At 36.0% G+C, this 20,347-nt stretch overlaps 1 protein-coding gene across 3 annotated transcripts in view; it reads left to right on the forward strand.

Moving 5' to 3' along the window:
• The window catches only part of LOC144973083 (tolloid-like protein 1), a 119,755-nt gene extending 102,465 nt beyond the window's left edge, over positions 1–17,290 (forward strand). For all 3 annotated transcript variants that reach the window (XM_078915094.1, XM_078915096.1, XM_078915095.1), the window contains exons 14-23: positions 1,160–1,355; positions 2,494–2,616; positions 4,632–4,792; positions 5,088–5,271; positions 7,250–7,375; positions 8,829–8,989; positions 10,252–10,432; positions 11,357–11,534; positions 11,857–11,929; positions 12,608–17,290. In XM_078915094.1, coding sequence (XP_078771220.1) covers positions 1,160–1,355; positions 2,494–2,616; positions 4,632–4,792; positions 5,088–5,271; positions 7,250–7,375; positions 8,829–8,989; positions 10,252–10,432; positions 11,357–11,534; positions 11,857–11,929; positions 12,608–12,772 — 1,548 coding nt within the window. In that variant the 3' untranslated portion in view covers positions 12,773–17,290. The remainder of the gene's footprint in view (positions 1–1,159; positions 1,356–2,493; positions 2,617–4,631; positions 4,793–5,087; positions 5,272–7,249; positions 7,376–8,828; positions 8,990–10,251; positions 10,433–11,356; positions 11,535–11,856; positions 11,930–12,607) is intronic.
• Positions 17,291–20,347: the final 3,057 nt, after the last annotated feature.

Genomic DNA, 20,347 nt, shown 5'->3' on the forward strand with positions numbered 1-20,347 from the left:
CAATAGGCTCAATGAGTTTTACCGGAGTCCCTCATCTACAGCATCGTTTTTCTCCCCCGACAAAGACAACGCTATTACCCGTTAGCTACTCATTTTACACTTGAGTGCGGTGGAAGAATGTGAATAAAGTGCCTCTTCCAAGGTCTCTACTTTGCACCGCCTAGGGCGAGACAGACTCCTTACAGTCCGAAGAACAACCCTCTAACGGGTCCTAAGGTCCAAAAGCAAGTGTCATAACACACAAGACCTCAAAGCCGCACATGAGATGTAACCTGTAACCAGTTAACTGCCATACTCTGGAAAGACACGTATTTAAAAATTTGGCCAGAAAACTGGTCCTTCAAATATCGATATCTGGGATTTCGTGTACAGTCCAAGGTCTGAGAATTTTTGCCAAGATGAGGATCATTTAAATCGATCGATATTTGAAGGACGAGATTTCTGGCCAAATTTTTAGATACGCCTTCCAGAGTACGACAGTTAACTGGTTAATAAGATAAAATTGTAGTGGAAAGTTTCGCTACTGTGAACTCCCCATTTAAAGCTTACTGGAGACACACATATTTTTTTTTTCATTTCGCCAAAAAAGAACACTTTTACTTTTAATGTCGATTGATCATAATGGGTTTTAATTTTCTGAATACAACGCTGTATAAAATCTCATTTATCTTTTTTTCGTTTTGTTTTGTTTTGTTTTGTTTTGTTTTTGTTTTTTGTTGTTTTTGTTGTTTGTTTGTTGTTTTTTTTTTTTTTTTGGGGGGGGGTTGATGGGTTGTTTTGTTTTATTTGGATTTGTTTGTTTGTTGTTGTTTTTTTATTGGTCTTGTTTTTTGTTCTGTTTAGGGGTGGGGGGGGTGGAAGGTTTGTTTTGTTTGTTTTTTTTTTTTTTGGGGGGGGGGGGGTTTCTGGTTTCTTTTGCCCTCTTTTCTTTGGCGTTCCGTTGTATTTTTTTTGTAACTCAGGGGTTTGTTTGTGTTTGTTTTTTTATTAGACTTTTTCCCCTATTTTGGACATGGTCTTGTTTTTCTCTTTTTTGCTTATGTTACATGTTTTTGTTGTTTTGTTTTTGTTTGGGGGGGGGGGGATTTGTTTTTTTGTTTTGTTTTGTTTTTGTTTTGTTTTTTAGATGTAAAAATGTGGTTATTCTGATATTCACCAGATCGAGAAACATGACGATTGTGTGTACGACTATTTAGAAGTAAGAGATGGGCCAGATGAGTCATCTCCCCTGATTGGTAACTACTGCGGCTACAAGATCCCAGAGGATATCCAGTCAACTGGCAAAGACCTTTACGTCAAATTTGTCAGTGATGGCTCGGTCCAAAAAGCTGGATTTTACGCCGTTTTCGTGAAAGGTAATTTTATGCTTTGATAATTAGGTACATCTGCAAAAATCTATTCACGAGTGCGAGTGCATTTATTATAAAATGAACTAAATTGACGTCACTCAGCTACTTTGTTATTGTTTTTAGACAGCCATTTTGGTGATTTGTACACTCACAATATCAATCAGGCTGTAAACGCTCAAGGTTACACATAGTTTTTGTATGTTGATACGTTATAGCTGGCTGACGCATAGCATGAATAATGAATGAATGCATGCATGTTCGAAGGCCGAGCGATACAAATTCTAGATAGTCTTGCATCGAATTCAAGCCAATTTAGCGTGGTTAGTGACCGTTTGGGTGACAATGAGTTGCAAACTGCGGTGCAAGACACATAACCACTCTCCAGAAGGAATCCCTGGCAATAAGAAGTGAAGGAAATTGTAGTTGTGTTAGAGCAAAATATTTGACGTCTAAATGATGACTTGTACTGAAAGAAATGGAAGCTTGGATCCAAATAATCTGCTGCATGAGTACAGGATGAAGTTCATTGAGCAAGGCAAAGCCAAGAAACTACACTTTTTTAATGAAAATTCTAAGAATTGTTCTACTCTACATTCAGTCGGATTCATTATCGGGTGTCAAATTAAATCTGGTCAAAAGTACTTTCCGAACGGCTAGCTTCTTGATTCCTGCCACAGAAACCTTTGACTTTGTCCCGTGTGTCAACGATTTTTGTTGTTGTTTTTACACTTGTTCAGCTCATCAATGCAAGGGATATAACTCATTTTTAATAGAAGCATGAAATTAGACCCTGGGTTGTTTACCCTGACTCGTTTGAAATGTTCTGTTAAATTGAGTACAAAATGGTTGTATTGCACTTAGAGCTTAATGACGCAGGATACTGTGCAATAATGAAGTCATATGTCATGCCATCATCGTCATCATTATCATCACCATCATTGTCATCACCATCATCATCATCATCATCATCATAACCATCATTAATATTGTTATTATTGTTATTATTATTATTATTATTATTATTTATTATTATTATTATTATTATTATTATTATTATTATTATTATTATTATTATTATTATTATTATTATTATTATTATTATTTTATTATTTGGCTAGCATTATATTTGAAATATGTCATTCAGAATTTGATGAGTGCAGTAAGTTTGACCATGGATGCGACCACGTATGTGTCAACACCCTTGGCAGTTACAGGTGTTCCTGTCGTATTGGCTACGAACTTCATTCCGATGGCAAGAGATGTGAAGGTGAGAGCTTCTTGCCCCTTACTTTTATCCGTTTCACAACCATGCCGACCTTTGAGGCAATAATATTGTGTGTGTGTGTGTGTGTGTGTGTGTGTGTGTGTGTGTGTGTGTGTATGTTTGTTGTTTTGTTTTGTTTTGTTTTTTTCTGTGGTTGTGTTTGTTGTAGGTGGGTGTGTTGTGGTGTGTGCGCCGTTTTTGTGTTGTTTTTTTTGTTTTTTTATTGGGGCCCCCTCCCCGGGGTTTGGGGAGGGGTTCTGTGTGGGTCTTTTTTGTTTTGTTTTGTTTTTTTTTTTGGTTTGTTTGTTTCTGCTTGTTTTTGTTTTTCTTTTCTTTTGTTTTTTTTGTTTTGTTTTGTTTTGTTTTTGTTTTTTGTGGGGTTTTTTTTTGTTTGGTTGTTCTTTTTTTGTTTTTTGTTGTTTTTTTTGTTTGTTTTTTTTTTTTTTTTTTTGGGGGGGGGTATTTGTTTTGTTTTTGCTTTTAGTGGGAGTTTTTTTTGGTATTATTTTTTTTGGGTGTTGTTGGTTTGTTTTTTTTACAAGTTTGGTATAAAAGCTCAATTATTAATGATTTGATTGTACATTTTATAATAGACAAATAGGCATTTCGGATGAGTATGATGAGATTATTTCCATCACAACAATGAGGCCATAACCATTTAGATTATCAAACCTTTAAATATAAAGTATACGTCGATCTCTCTCCATTCCATGTGTTTTATATAATGTTCTCCGTTACACACAAATCAATTCCCTCTCTGTCTATTAATTAATGTTGTGTTCCTGGATGGGGTTCCTTACCTGCTATAGTTAACAAGGAGGCATTTACTGTGTCTTATTCTTATAGCCCTTTTCCAATATGTCTTCCGTCTTTGTCTTGGAATGAGATTACTTGGCTTTGTCCTGGCCCAGCTCAGAGTCCTTGGCTGGAAGAGAAACAGTGAAAGGTATAGTTAAGTTATGGTTTATGGAGATGATATTTTTTCCTTCTAAATCATATATCTGTTATGTATTGTTCTTTGTTGTTTTGAATTTATAATGTAAGCGTTTTGGTTTATTCCTCTTAGTGAGAATCTGTGTCTAAATGAGACTTTTAGGTGATCTCAAAATAAGTACATTGATGGTATGCTCTTGGAATCTACATCTGTTCCCTAGTTGTTCTCAATTTCCCTTTCTCTAACTTTTTCTTCTGTGATTTAATCGTAAATCTAGAATTTCTTGACTATCACATTTTCTTCCTTTTTTCTGGTGCTGATGTAACCTAAATGTGTTGCAAGCGCTGTAAAATACTTGAAAACAAACAAAGAAACGTTGTCTTCCGTTCTCCCTCCCTGTGTGGACTGGACTATCATTTCTTGAAGTAGAGTTTTTACCAGGCCCGATGATCTGGTGACATGTTCATACCTTTTCAACTTTCTTCTTTTTTTTTACTGTAGTCTGAGGGTTCAGTTCTTGTACTTTCGTGTTAATAATGTCAAATTAACTTCACAAATGTTTTGTTGAAGTCTCGGGTTTAAAACTTTTTAACAAGTTGAGGGTTGATTTAATCGACTTATAATTAAAGTAAAATTTTCCAGTTAAAAATTTAAATTAGGTGTTTTGTCAAAGTGCGCTAATACATATTGTCAATGAGTTTTATCAGATATTGTTTCCACATGAGATGTTTTTTTGTTTGTTTGTTTTGGAATAATCGATTTTATCCAGTTCTTGAACCCAGAATATCGGTGGTCGGCGGATCAAACCTCTGAAGTCTCGATTTTCACAACCGGCGGACCAAAACTGAAGCTTTGCGCACCATGTTTTATTTAATTCAGACCTCTGTCAAGAAATAAAATTTTATGAGCTCTTAAAAAACATGTTTAGTCCTACATGTTAATTATAACTGTTTGTTGGGACCCTTGTATAACGTTTTGAGTATATTCAATGGAAATTGCGGTGTATAAAATATATATATGTATGATATGTAGCTACCATGATCTATGCGTATAAACATTTTGTTACCATTCCACTAATTCCAAGATGCTTGTGGTGGATATCTCGACCAGGAGAATGGCACAATCACCTCTCCGTCCTACCCAGACCTTTACCCACCGAACAAGAACTGTGTCTGGCAGATCGTAGCACCAGAAGACCACAAGATCAATATCAATTTTACACACTTCGACATAGAGGGACACAATGTAAGTCTACTTAAACTACAGACAGCTTCTTCATATTTCTTACAGTCACAGCTTCAGTCTCTGAAGAATTTTGTGGCCTAAAAGGTATTCAGTTTAAGTTGATGGCGTAGAAGTTGTCGATCGATTTGGATTAGAAGCATACTTAATTATTTACTTACTTAGTTTCTTACCTACTACCTTTTATCACCATCATCGTCATAATCACCATCATCATCATCATCATCATTAACAACAACAACAACGCCATCACCACCATTACACAAATGAATATTTGTCATCCCCATTTTGATTCCAGCAAGACTGTGAATACGATTCTGTCCGAGTCAGTAGCGGCATAGGCAGTCTCCTCAAGCTCCATGGTGTGTTCTGTGGCTACACCTTTCCCGCTCCAGTCACCTCTGAAGGAAACATTCTGAGAATTGAATTTAACTCAGATAATTCTGTACAAAGAACTGGCTTCACTGCTACTTACATGACAGGTAAAAAGAATGACTAGTGATTATATACGCTCTTGTGATTTCGAGTAGAAAACAAATATTATAGGGGTTTTTTTATACTCCTATCTACCTACTCCTACTCCTCATCCTCCTCCTCCCCCTCCCCCTCCTCCTGCTCCTCCTCCTTCTCGATTTTCAGTTTATAATTGGCTATAGTTTCATGCATGACATTCTACAAGAGAGGCTCGTCTGTTTTATTACTCCAGCACCAATATCATGGAATAGGCATCCTTGAGTGGAATGAGATTTAGTTATACTGTACAGTGGAACCTCCCGATTACGACACCTCCAAATAGCGACAACCTCCTGATAACGACATTGACCCGTGGTCCCAATTTTTTTTCTAGTTAAGATCAGTAAAAAAAAAACCTCCAGATAACGACGCACTTTTTGATAAAACCTCCAAATAGCGACATCATTTTGGTGATTTTCAGCAGTTTTCGTAGATATCTGATAATAAAAATACCGAGTATGAGTACTCAAAGTTTATAAAAACGATTCCTGCTTGAACCAATGAGAACACAGCTTTTGAAACCAATGAGAACGCAGCTTTTTTTGACGAATCTTGGCTGATATGTATTAATAAAAACCAAGGTATAAATTTAAGTGTAAGCAAGTAAACACAAAATCTTGGAAAATGTGATATTATGTGGTGATAGTAGTAGTAGTAGTAGTAGTAGTAGTAGTAGTAGTAGTAGTAGTAGTAGTAGTAGTAGTAGTAGTAGTAGTAGTAGTAGTAGTCGTAGTAGTAGTAATAATAGTAGTAGTAGTAGTAGTATAGTAGTAGTAGTAGTAGTAAATGTGATATTATGTGGTGATAGTAGTAGTAGTAGTAGTAGTAGTAGTAGTAGTAGTAGTAGTAGTAGTAGTAGTAGTAGTAGTAGTAGTAGTAATAATAGTAGTAGTAGTAGTAGTAGTAGTAGTAGTAGTAGTAGTAGTAGTAGTAGTAGTAGTAGTAGTAGTAGTAGTAGTATAGTAGTATAGTAGTAGTAGTAGTAGTAGTAGTAGTAGTAGTAGTAGTAGTAGAAGTAGTAGTAGCAGCAGTAGTAGTAGTAGTAGTAGTAGTAGTAGTAGTAGTAGTAGTAGTAGTAGTGTTTTTGTGGGAGGAGGAGGAGGAGGAGGAAGAGGATGAGGAATTTTATCTAACTCACTTGTTTTAAAGGGTTTTACAGCGCTTGTGAAACATCTATGTCATATCAACGCCAGTAAAAAGGAAGAAAATTGGAGAGTAAAAAACATTCTAAATTTACAATTGAAATGACATAAGAAAAAGTAAGACAAAGGGGAATGGTCTAAATAGGGAACAGATGTAGATTCCAGGAGCACACTATCAGTGTACTCAGTTCAGATCACCTAAAAGTCTCATCCAGACACACGCACAAGAACCCTCTAAGAGGAATACACTACAATGTTTTGTTTGTCTTGTCAATGTTAATAAAAACTGGTCCCGCGGGCCTTACCACGCCAACTTTGTCCGCCATCTTGGAAGCCTCTAAATAACGACACCTCCGGATAACGACATAAAAACTCGGTCCCGTGGCATGTCGTTATCGGGAAGTTCCACTGTAATTAATAGACAGATATGCAAATATCCTTTATTCATCTTCAAAGGGAAATTTTTACCTATTGGTCCAAGAGGAAGTCATAAATAATCCACCCCTAAGATGCATTGTAGTGCCAGAAAGTGAGTTAAGGCGAGTGGTTACAAAGCACAATGAAGGAAATTGAACCTTATACCTTCTGAGTACAACGCAAAGACCATACCACTATACCCCCCCCCCCCCCCCCCCCCCCCCCCCCCCCCCCCCCCCCCCCCCCCCCCCCCCCCGTGCCATGACATCACATCAAGAGAGAAGATTATGATTACTTCATTATGTTATTAATTCTGGTTATTATTTTTTAGATAATTCATGAGTTGCAATGTCAGAATAATATAATAATTTACTGTTTCTTTCCACAGACAAAGACGAATGTTCAATCAACAACGGAGGCTGCCAACATGTATGCAAGAACACAGTGGGAAGCTATCATTGTGCGTGTCATAATGGGTTCACACTGCATGATGATTTGCATGGGTGCAAAGAAGGTAATAGATATATAAATAAATCTGCACATCTATATTATAGAAAATGTTGCAGATTCACCATGTTCTATGCGCGCCACTTCTGCATTATTTAGTTTACCAGCATTTGATATAGAACCATTTTTTTATTTTTTTGGGTATCATACAATACAAGTCGCCAAAATAAGTACCTTTTTTGCATTAGCATTCGGTCTCAAATTAGATGACTTGGGGTGGTGAGTCTACTCTAAAGTGGTATCCCCAATGACACATGAATTATCGACTTTTGTTTAAGTAACTATTTTAATATGTTTGCTTGGATTTAATGCCAGATCTTTATCATTACTCAGTTGGTGTCCGCAAAGTGTTCTAAAACTAAAAATTGGTTTTATAAGAAATTCTGAATCTGTGAATCCAAAATCTACTACTTGCCAGAGGATAAAACTACCTAAAGGTCTAGCTGGTGTTAAGATTAGGATTTATTTATGTTTTTGTTGTTTTGTGGGTTGTTTTTTTTTTTGGGGGGGGGGGGGGGGGGTTGTGGGTTTTTTTGGTGTTTGCTAAGGAAGGGTTTTGAACCCGAAACGTTCCGTATTTGGTATTTTGCTCTTTTTTTAAAGCTGTTATTATATTATATTTGTTTATCACATTTTAATATTAGGAGAAAGCTATATGCTGTGAATCAGGATAACTGTTACTTTGTCGTTGCCAGAAAATTATTGAAAGTAAAAGGGTCCGAACTTTGTAAGGAGAGGATTAGAAAGAGATTGTTGTGAAGAAGAAAAATGTATGAAGAAGGATTTGGATGCAGTCTTGATTAGCCTGCTCCTGGGTTATAGTTTCTTTATTCATCTAAAGTAGCCCAGCTGTGCCCTAATTTTAGATGTAGGTGATCCCAGGATATCGGAGACACTGATATAATATATTAAATATTTTCTCCCTTTGTCATACTTATCGCGTAAGTTCTTTTATTTTCAAGGCGCTGATTTATAATCTGAAAGCATCTCAAATCTGGTTTTGAATTTTATGACATGATTTGCCTGTAGGTCACAGATTCAAGTCTCTCTGTTGGCAATGTGCGGCTATGAGGTCTTGTGGTATGACACTCACTTTTGGATCGGGAGGGTTCTTGGTTTGAGCCTCGCTCGGCACATAGTCGAGTCCCTGAAAAAGGCTCTTTACTCACATTATCTCACTGTACTCTTGTGTAAAATGAGTACCTGACCATCAATTGCGTTGTCTTTGTCAGAAAAAATTGTATTATTGCCAAATAGGCATCGTGTCTCATTCAATTGAAAAGCGCTTTGTGCACGTTAGTTGATATTGCGCTATTTTAAAAAAGATCAATCTCAAGTACAAACCTGAGTCCTTGGAAAAGGCATTTTAAAAATCTAAAATCCTGAAACTAAATTTTAATTTTAATGCCATTTGATTCAAATTTGAAATTCTTTTGATTCCCTTTCACTCGCCGTTATAGGAGGCTGCCAATTCGACATCAAGAAACATTACGGCATGATAAACAGTCCCAACTTCCCAGATAACTACCCAAGCAGAAAAGACTGTGTCTGGCATTTCACAACAGTCCCCGGGCACAGAATTAGACTGAAGTTCAAAACCTTTGAACTGGAACCACACCAGGTAAGAAGATGATCATTGTCTTCTAAATCATCATCAAACTTACAATTTTAACGTAGTGTCCGAGTCTATATTATGCAGGTCTCGAGTTTGAATCATCAAATAATGCTCCAAATTTGGTAACCTTTCGTGAAATAGTCAATTGGTGCGGCTTTGTGGTCTAGTGGTAGGACACTCGCTTTCAGATCTCTACTCTTTAATCACATTCTCTCATCGTACTCAGGTGTAAAATGAGTACCTGGCCGTTAACAGCATCGTCTCTGCCCGAAAAATTGTAATATATTATATCGCCTAACATGCGTCATGTCCCGTCCTAAATGTTAAGTGTTGCTGTTGGCCAGGGGCCCCATGTAAAGCGCTTTGAGCTTGTTTAGTGGATATTGCGCTATATAAAAGCTCAATTTTAATAAGTCAACCCCCAATAATTCACTTGCAAAAGCACACAACTCACAAACAAAGGAGAAACGTGGGGAACAGTTTTGATTCAGTATTGTGTCATGATTTCTATTCTGACCAATTTGGGTAGTTTGGACTCTCAAATCTGATGGAAGTGTACTTTTAACAGAATAAGCTCAGCTTGTTTGATTTTTAGCCTCGAAGCTCTGAAGAACTACTATTTTTGGAAGCAGCTTTAGGGAATTCGACTGTGTTCAGATTCTTGCACTATGACAAGTGCATCTATTTAGATAAATTTCTGTTGTTGTTGATATTTATGAACCATATCTGGCTGTGAAATCACTATAATATGGGTTTTTAAAATCCTGTTTCTAGACCCAATACAAAGCTTAATGTCTGATGTAATATCAGACGGAGGCACCGAATCACATATTATTAATCTTTTAGTTTAACACGGATGTGACACCAAATTTGAGCATGATAGTTTTGACTTCTTACTTTGAATGATGGTCCTGTATTAATTCTTTCGGCTTTGTGTTCTAGCTGAAGGTATGACACTCGACTTGTGACTCAAAGGTCGAAGGTTGAAGTCCCGCTGCAGGCAGCGCAAAATTGAGCCCCAGGGAAAGGCTCTTTACTCACATTATCATATCATGTAATAGGCTGATAGAAGATGTGGACTGTCAACAGATATGAACAGATATGACAACAAAAGCTTTTTAAGAAAGAACAAAATACCCAACACGGCCGTTAACTAGTTGCATGTTACACGCGTCATATCTCGTGTTGTATGTGGAACCCCTTGTTATGCGTTTTGAACACATTAAGAGGATATTGCACTATATGAAAACTCACTTTACCCTCCTCAGGAGTGTACATACGACCATGTGTTTGTATTTGACGGTAGTGACAGCAGCGATAGAAGCCTGGGCAAGTTCTGTGGGGCTCTCGCACCAGATCCTGTCATCTCCAGCGGCAACAAGATGTTTATGATCTTCTTCTCTGATGCATCTGTGGAGAGAAAAGGATTTGAAGCCGAGCACGATACAGGTAGGTAGTATGAGTTAGGATTTTAAAACGGTCAAAAACTTTGTGAAAGCCTTTAATCTAGTCATCAATTTTTTTATATCAATATTTCTGATTGATAGCCATATGGTACTTAATTTCATACATTATAACGATAGCTACATGTTATGTGCCTTGTTTTGGGATAATAGGGCACAGAAGTTGTGAAGACACACCTTCCTCTCTTCCAGTTCAAAACTCCTTGGAATTGTGTAACCATTGCTCCGAACAATGAATAATCAATGAATAGGTTGTATACTGAATCATAAGGTGGCATAACTATTTTAGCAGCAGGATGTATTGGCAGATCCATAGGATTATGGACGTAAAAGAGCGAGGATGGATGATCCTTATTGTTGACCAGCATAATATTTAGACTATCACTCTGAAACCAGAAGGTATGAATCCAGTCCTCTGGAAGAGTGGTTATATACTTCCAATGAGTTTTTTGACATCAAAAGTTTCCCTATTAGAGAGACTTTGCAGCTTGATGTTACAGATTGTATTACATGAACTTGATTTATGGTCACGCGTTTCTATTTATACGAATAATAGATTGTTTCAATATTTCATTCAGTCCGAGTCCGACCCCTTTTTCTTGTTTAATCGTCATGCCAGTATGAGTTTAACTTCAGATTATTGGAGAAATCTCATTGCTTTCTTGGTAATGTCACTAATTTGAAGTAGTGGTAGTAGTAGTAGTAGTAGTAGTAGTAGTAGTAGTAGTGGTAGTTAGTAATAGTAGTAGTAGTAATTCTTATTGCTGTTGCTATTTTTGTAGAAACATAATTAGTACACACCGAAATGTGCTCTAAGCAATATTTTAACCTATAGAATTCTCTTGCATATTAGAAAATCATTATCACTTACATGAACAATGTATCATTTACTTCCCTTTTTCCCTTGTAGTATGCGGCGCCCACCTATTTGCCACAGCCTCAGCTCAGGGTCTGGTGTCCCATGCCAGGTATGGGGACCACAATTATGACAACAGAGCCGAATGTGAGTGGAAGATCCAGGCTAAAGAAGGCCACACCATCCAGCTTCGTTTTATAGCTTTTGACTTGGAAGGGGAAGCAGAGTGCGGGTAAGTATGTCCCATAAGATCGAACAAGAGAAGAACAAACTTGAGCTCTTATAGAGAGAAATGTCCTCTAAATGTCATAAAATTGCTCTACAAGGGGTCTCAAGCCAACATCAACACTTTACATGTGAAAAATGATTTTTCAAGATTCTTTTTCTTGCCAAATATCTCTCAGCCGTTTGATTATATTTTAAGTAATGTAGTAGTGTTTTTATTGTTTTTGTTATTGGCTGAAGAAGGGTTTTGGGCCCCTACGTTTCGTGTTTTGTATTTTGTTCTTTTTCGAAGCTGTTACATTCACTTCTGTTTACAATTTGATTTACAGATACGACCTGGTTCAAGTCTATGATGGATTAAAGACGACGGATGACCTGATCGGAACCTATTGTGGTAGTGAGGTAAGCTGCTTATACATTGGGGTCCCTTTCGTTGAAAAGAAGTTGTCACAATTTAAATGGGACATTTCTTTGTGTCTCTGTAAAAGCGCAGAGAAAAAAAATAGAAATTTGAGGCAACAAAATTTCAGTTTGTAATTTCTTTCTCCTCTTGATTCAAATTTATTATCTTAGATCCTCCGAGAGTAAGAACTATTTCGGAGGCTGTTTGGTTTAAAAAGAAGACAAAATCAGAAACATTTAGCTTTTTATCAACATTCTTACGATCTAGCGGTTTAGTTCCTTTGATACTTTTCAAATGGAATGGTAACGTTTTGTCTATTCTATTTCGTTCGTTGTACAGTCTTAAGCTTTCATCATATTATCAAATTTTCCTTATAAAAAATATTCGAAGTGATATGATTCTGAAAATAATGAATTCTCTTTATAAATCTTTAACTTTTTAAAGTTCAGAATACCTAACTGAAAGACCTTTTCACTAGGTTTAAAATCTATATTTCTTCGTTTTCCCTTTTTTCCATGCTTTGATAGCTGTTTGGTCGTTTGTTTGTTAAGTGTGTTTGTTTGGTTGGTTGGTTGTTTTTTAAATTAAAATTTGTGTGGATTACAAAGCCAGAAAAGTTGAGAAAAGAATTATGTCAATGAATAGTTGCATCCACGATTGAAATTCTTTTTCACCAGGTCCCAGACCCGATCGAATCCAGTTCCGAGTACTTATTGGTTAGGTTCATATCAGACGATACCATCAACTGGAAAGGTTTCAGCGCCACCTATCAACTAGCAACATCACTTCCAGAGTATCAAGAAGGAAAAGAAATTTACGATTTGGAGATGGACTTCGAATAATTTTCAGTGGAAAGGTATCAGTTGATTGATGCTTTCTTAGTCGTACTGACAGTTATTTTTATTTTCTACAAGATCAATGCCAGTTTCAGGATAATGATTTTACAATTGCTTTGGTTCCTTGGCACTTCTATTGTCAATGAGATACACAAACAAAACTTTGGGAGATGGCAAACAAAACGTAATGGTATGAGTATCAATATTCCGTTTGTTTTCTTATTCATTGTTCTGTATTGTGTTGCTTTATTTTACACATATATTATTTGTTTATTCTTCTGTTTTATTTTATTTTTCTAAAAGGTCATATTTAGTAAAGTGTATTGTCGATAAATCTATGTCGATCATCGTGACAAAATAGAAAAAGAATGGAATTAAGATGATTTTTTTTTATGAACAAAGTGTTTCGGACTCTAACCTTCCCGTCCTCACACACTTTCAGAAAACAAAGGTATAACTGGTATTGCAAGTCATTGACCATCTAAATATTAACACCGAAACATTCAGAAGTTCTTACCTTGATCATCTTGAAAGATTGATTCTTAAACATAAAACCAAAGTAATGATGTCATTTTGATTTGTTTTGTCCTGGTTTTATTGTTTGTCACTAAGGAGACACTTTTTTTTGTGTGACTCTTTTTGAAGACAGGATAATCCTTTGGAAATCCGGGATATTTAGGACATTTTTAATTCTGAGAGCATTCACTGTAGTCATAAAATTCTTTAGTGGAACTAATTCTAATTCTATAGATTTGCTTGCGTATCTCATTGAAATCAAGTGTTTTACTGGTCAAAAACTAATTACAATGATGATAAATCGATGACTTATTTTTAAAATGTGATTATGACCATAATTATGATTTATGTCTTAGTTATGTGGTTTATTGACTAGCTAAATAGTCAGTAACTTTGGACCACATATTGTCTAATTATGACAAGACGATATGAGACTTTGCAGGGTTTGTTGACAACCTAAATAGCCTTTAACTTTAGACCACCCGATTGATTTATGGTAACAAGATGATATGAGACGTTATGTGGTTTGCCGACTAGCTGAATAGCCTGTAACTTTGGACTAGACGATCAATTTATTGTGACATGACGATATGGGACGATACGTGGTTTGTTGACAACCTAAATAGCTTGTAACTTTGGACCACAAGACTCATTGTGAAATGACGATATTATGACGACACTTTGATGTGACAAAATAATTATTCTTTGTTTACCCGATAATAATTGTTGTGCTGATTTGATAATACAATTACTATAATGATGAAAAAAAAAATTAATACCAAATATTGATGATGATGATTATTATTATTATTGTTATGATTATTAATAAATGTTTTAGGTAATGCCCATTTACTTATTCTCATGATGTTTTAGTGAATTTGTTTATCCAAATTTGTAACCCATATCCTCATTTGGGTTTTATGTCGAGAGGACGAGACTTAGAAAATTGAATTTATAGTCCAAAAGGTCGAAATTAAGATATTTAAATCATTTCCCAGTTTGTGAAAATTTGAAAAGTGAGCTTTGATATAACAAAACATTGAATGTACTAAATGTGCGCAAAGCGCTTTACAGGGGATCCCTAGCCAACAACAACACGCTTGTGGAACAAGAAATAACGATTGCAATGCATTATTACATTATTTTCGCACAAAGACATGCTGTTACAGATAAGCTAGTCATTTTACACCTAAGTACTGTGAGAAATGTGACTAATGTGCCTTTTCCAATGACACAGAAAGGGACCTATAAATCGGAAGCCGAGTGTCGTATCAAAAGACCACAAAAGCAGCACAAATTACATTCATCTCAATATTTACTTACTTATGCCTTTCACTCCGGCTGGAGAATAGATTATTGACATATCCTCTCAATTTTTTCCGACTCTGTGCCATTCTCTCTACTTCTCTCCATGTGTAGCCTTCTTTCTTTAATTCGTCCATTACTTCTCTGCTTCAGTTGTATCTATAGCCCTCTTTTCCTTGTTCATTTCTGGTTACACGTTACAGCTTGTTGATGGTTTACTTTATATATGATCAAGCCATCTCCAATTCATCCTCTTACTTTTCCACATCTATTTCTTTTTGATCCGATTTTCTGGGCAGGGAGGCAGTTACTGTGTCTTCCTTCCCCCTATATCTCTTTTCCACATTTCTTACTGTGTTTGTCTTGGAATGAGATTACTTGGTTTTTTACTGACCGGGCTGGAATCCTTGGCTTTGAGGGAAACAGTCAAATGTATAGTTATTGTTTTGAGAGATGATATTTTTCTCCTTGGAAATCATTGCTCTGCTACGTATTGTTATACACATTTGTTGTTTTGAATGGGTGAAGTAAGCACTTTAGTGTGTTCCTCTTAGTGGGATTTTGTTCTGGTGTCTGGATGAGACTCAAACTAAGTACATTGACATGAAATCTACATCTGTTCCCTTATTAATTTAATAGCGCTTTGAAAACATTTAATGGATATTGAATTGACAAAGTAGGGAGCAGGCTCGGGTTTAGAAAATATATCTGAAAAAAGCAGTGCTAGTCAAGGCGGGAAAGATCAATGCAAGAAGAAAAATATCCCCAAAACATTGGAAGGCTGAGATTTTTGGGATGTTTTTTCCTAATATTGTTCTTTTCTGGTTTGTCTGGCACCATACACACTTTTTCAGATCTTCATCTCAATGGATATTGATTTGTTTAAAAAAAAAAAAAAAGCTCTCGAATTAAACTCAATGTTTATAATTTATAAGACTTAAGTTTATTTTCAGCTTCTGGTCTTTCTCGACATAACCCAGTTTGAGGCGATTGGTGTTATCTGTACTTAATGAATGTTGCCAAGTCATATGTGATATTAGTTATTAGAACTACAGCCCAAACTATTAGCTGTCCTGTAATTAATAAGACAAAGCATTATTTTGTTTAAACCGACACCAGATGATGTTCTTATGTTTTAGTTTAGGAGGTTTAATCGGCCAGAAATGTAATTGTGCTTAGCGTAATAGATTTTGTTAGATTTGTTTATAAATGATATTATTGTTTTTGTGTGTTTTTTTATGATTGATATTTCTGGAGTTTTGTTTCATAAAAATTGTAACTACACATTTAATTTAAAGTATTATCAATCATATTGTTAATTAAACAAATAAATAGATAAATAAATAAAATAGATAAATTAAGAAATGAATGAATAAATAAATAATATTTTAATATAGCTCCAATCTTTGCCTTACGTGTTCAACAGTGCTTTACAAGACATAGGTGATATAAGAATTTTAAGAAAAATAAACGTTACATTTTTTAATATTAAAAGAAAGTTATTCAAAAATATTCTGTCTTCAGTCTAGACTTGAGGCAATCAATAGTATGAGCACTTCTGGTAAAGACCAAGAGAGAATTCCAGTTTGATGTTGCCGCAAAGTAAAATACACGTTCCGAGGATTTTGTTTTGGACATTTATCCTTCTAAAGCGGTGTGTTGTGAGGAGCGGAGAGTCTGAGATGGCTTGTACTCCGATATCAATGACTTTAATGTTAATGCCGTTTTGAAAATTCTCTGGAAAATAGTATTAATATGCCAGCTATGCATGTGGCCTAGTTTTTTGATGATATCTCACAATATTTTGATATATCGATTAAAGAAATTACATTGGAAAATTATACAACTCCATATATGCGTAATTAAAATACGTGTGTCAGAAAATTGCAAATTCGGCTGTCATGTATATATTATAGAGAGCTCTAGTCTGCAACACAATAAGTGTAAGGGAGATTTTTTTTAATAGTTTCTTTGGGATTGGGGGATTTTGCTTTTCATCTTTCTTTTCTTTTCTTTCTTTGTTTAAAAGGGTCTTTTCTGAAAATTTTGCAATAGTGTGGTTACGGTCTTTTAAAATGAAACTCGGGAATTCAATTGATATCTCGTTCTGCTTCTTACAAGTACGGTGCAAGCTATTTTCAGGAGCTTGTCAATCTGATTGTATGTTTGTCTGATTTCGTTTTTATTTTGAGAGTTAGAGTATTGGTGTTCCCGATAACTCAATTGGTAGAGCACTCGCTTCACACGCAAAGGAATCGATATCAATCTCGGGTAATGTTGACATTTTGTCCCCGAGTGATTGTGTAGCCAGGCCTTTAGATCTGGCAGAAAGTACTTTGCGATAGAGTAGCGTCCTGTTGAAAGCGTAGAAATAATTGCTATTTTCCGTTTATACACTCGAGAAACTGGGATAAACTCCGGCTCCTTTGGGCCTAACGACTCTGAAAAACTACTTAAAACTCTAATGGTCAAACAAACTAACAAATAGATTGACTGGCATCTTTTTATAGACTTCATAAAATTATTATCCAACCAATTATATTTTATTCAATGGCATTATAACTAGAATGTAATATAATTGTTTCTATTTTTACGTATTTTTATCAATCAAGTATTGAGATTGTAAAATTTTATCATTGTACTTTTATAGTTTCAGCACCTTGTCATTTACGTGTAAAATAAATATTTTTTTTCAATATAAAATGATAATTGTCCGAATTTTTGGTCAATCCATTTGACTTCCGTATAAAATTTAATAGTAGCAAGTTAACCTGATTACGTTCCCAACTTCGTTTTCTTCCACGTCGTTGGTTGATCGCTGTAGGCTGGGAACATAACCGTTAACTTGTATTATGTTCATATTGGGTCGCTTTTTTTAAAGGCTGATGTTTTGAATTATAATCGCATTTTTTATAGTAGATAGATATTTGTTTTGTACTAACGGTGTGGTAGTGGTATTTGTAAAAACTTAAATGGAGTCGTGATATTGATTCATGAAATTGATAAAATATGACCAAGCAATTACTAAGCTGCAAAAAGCTGTGGATTCAAAAATTAATCTACAAATATGGAAACAACAGGTTTAAAAAAAGAACTAAATATTAAACACAGAGTGTGTCGAGCTCAAAGTCCTTCTTCAGCCAACAACAAAGCAATAAAAACGGTAATACTTCACTTTAGAGCCAAATAATCTATCTGGATTTTACATGAAGTATTCTCATTACCTGGGCGGGGTCTTTGACCTACTAGGGGGGGGGGGGGGGGGGGGGAGGGGGCAGGAGGTCACGCTGTGTCATCTGTCCCCTATATCTGTTTTCCGAGGTGCTTTCTGAATTTTTGTCTTGGAATGGGATTACTTAGTTAGTCCTAGCCCTGACCGGAATCCTTAACTGGAAGGGAAACAGTCAAATGTATAGTTAAAGTTTTGGGAGATGATATTTTTTTCCTTGTAAATCATCTCTCTTTTATGTATAATTAGGCGCTTGCAACACATTAAGGTCATATCAGCGCCAGTAAAAAGGAAGAAAATGGGATAGTAAAAAGTTCCAGAATTACAATTAAAGCACCTAGGTAATGGTGAAACAAAGGGGAATTCGTTAAAATAGGAAACAGATGTAGATTCCAAGAGCACACTATCAAAGTTCTTAGTTTGAGATCATCTAAGTCTCATCCAGACACAAGCACAGGTAACCACTAAGAGGAACACACTCAAATGTTTGCTAATCATATATAATATGTATACAAAACATAATAGTGCATAACAGAAATGATTTGCAGGACAAAAAATAGCATATTGCAAAACTATACATTTGACTGTTTCGCTCCCAGCTAGAGTATCCGGCCAGGGCCAGGACAAAACCAAGTCAAAACGTCTGGGTGAGGTTCCTAATTTCCCATAGTGGGCAGGGAGGCATTTACTGTGTCTTCTATCTCCCTATATGTTTTTCAAATTGCTTTCTTCGTCTTGGAATGAGATTACTTACGTTTTGTCCTGGGTCAGAGTACCTTGGCTGGGAGGGAAACAGTTGAATGTCATGTATAGTTAAAGTTTTGGGAGGTGATATTTTTTTCCTTGTAAATCATGTTATGTATTGTTATTTTAAATGTTTAACATATGATTTGTAAACATTTGAGTGTATTCCTCTTAGTGGGATCTTGTACTGGTGTCTGGGTCAGACTTTTAGGTGATTTCAAACTAATTGTGTGCTCTTGGAATCTACACGTTTCCTATTTGAACCAATTCCCATTTGTCTTACTTTTTCTTGGGTGCTTTAATTGTAATTCTAGAACTTTTTACTACCCCATTTTCTTCCTTATTACTGTGCTGATATGACCTTAATGTGTTGCAAGCACTGTAAAACCCCAAAAAACAAAAAAGTCAAAAGTAATCTCATCCCAAGACAAATACAGATAACATGGAAAACAGATAGAGTGGGATAGAAGACACAGTAAGTGCGCCTCCCTGCCCACTAAGGGAAGTCAGGAACCCCACCCAGTGCGTCTGTATAGACACATCTGCAGTGTAGATAGATACACACGATAAACACGTATGTAACTGTCAATTTCACAGTAAATCATCAGAGGTTGAATCACCAAGCGCATTAAAAAACCGTTTTATAAATATATTTTAAAATTTTATTTTTGTTTACGTTGGCGGGGAGTGAAATTAGTTTGAGGAAGGAATGGAATGATAACAAAATATGATGAGGAAAAAAATCGGGACATTCGAATGAGTTTGAGGAAACCATGCTAGAGTGTATGGCGGTTACCATCTTTTATATTCTAAGACTACGAATTTTTAGATTTTCAAATGGGCAGGTCTGAAATAGGGAAAAGACGTAGATTCCAAGAGCATACTATCCATTGTGCATAGTTTGAGATCACCTACAAGTACAAGTCTCATCCACAAGCATAGGATCCCATTAAGCGGAACACACTCAAATGCTTACATTACACATTCAAAACAACAAATATAACAATACATTACAAACGTAGATGATTTAGGAAAAAAAGATCCATCTCCCAAAACATGAACTATACCAAGGACTCCGACAAGGGAAAGGACAAAACCAAATAAATTCATTCCAAGGCAAAGACAAAAATCCAATTGGAAAACAGATCGAGGAGTAGAAAAGACACAGCAGGTGACCTCCCTGCCCACTATGGGAGAGCAGTTTGTTTTTAGGTGTTTTACGGCGCTGGCAACACATTTAGGTCATATCAGCGCCAGTAAAAAGGAAGAAAATGGGATAGTAAAAAGTTCTAGAATTACAATTAAAGCATCCAAGAATAAGGCAGACAAAGGGGAATTGGTTCAAATAGGGAACAGATGTAGATTCCAAGAGCACACCGTCAAAGTACTTAGTTTGAGATCACCTAAAAGTCTCATCCAGACACAAGCACAGGTCCATACTAAGAGGAATACACTCAAATGTTTACCAATCATATAATATAATATGTAAACTAAACATAATACAATGCATAACAGAGAGATGATTTAAAAGGAAAAAAATGTCATCTCCCAAAACTATAACTATACATTCGACTGTTTCCCTCCCAGCCAAGGAACTCCGGCCAGGGCCAGGACAAAACCAAGTAATCTCATTCCAAGACAACGACAGGAAACAATTGGAAAACGGGTTGGGGGGATAGAAGACACAGCATGTACCTCCCTGCCCACTATGGGAGGTCAGGATCCCCACCCAGTTGGGAGAGCAGGACCCCCCAGCTTGTGAAGCAAGTGCTGAACCAAATGAGCAT

This window comes from Berghia stephanieae, chromosome 5, assembly GCF_034508935.2.
Source record: "Berghia stephanieae isolate SIO BIC M18660-M18661 chromosome 5, UCSD_Bste_1.3, whole genome shotgun sequence".
Lineage (NCBI taxonomy): Eukaryota > Metazoa > Mollusca > Gastropoda > Nudibranchia > Aeolidiidae > Berghia > Berghia stephanieae.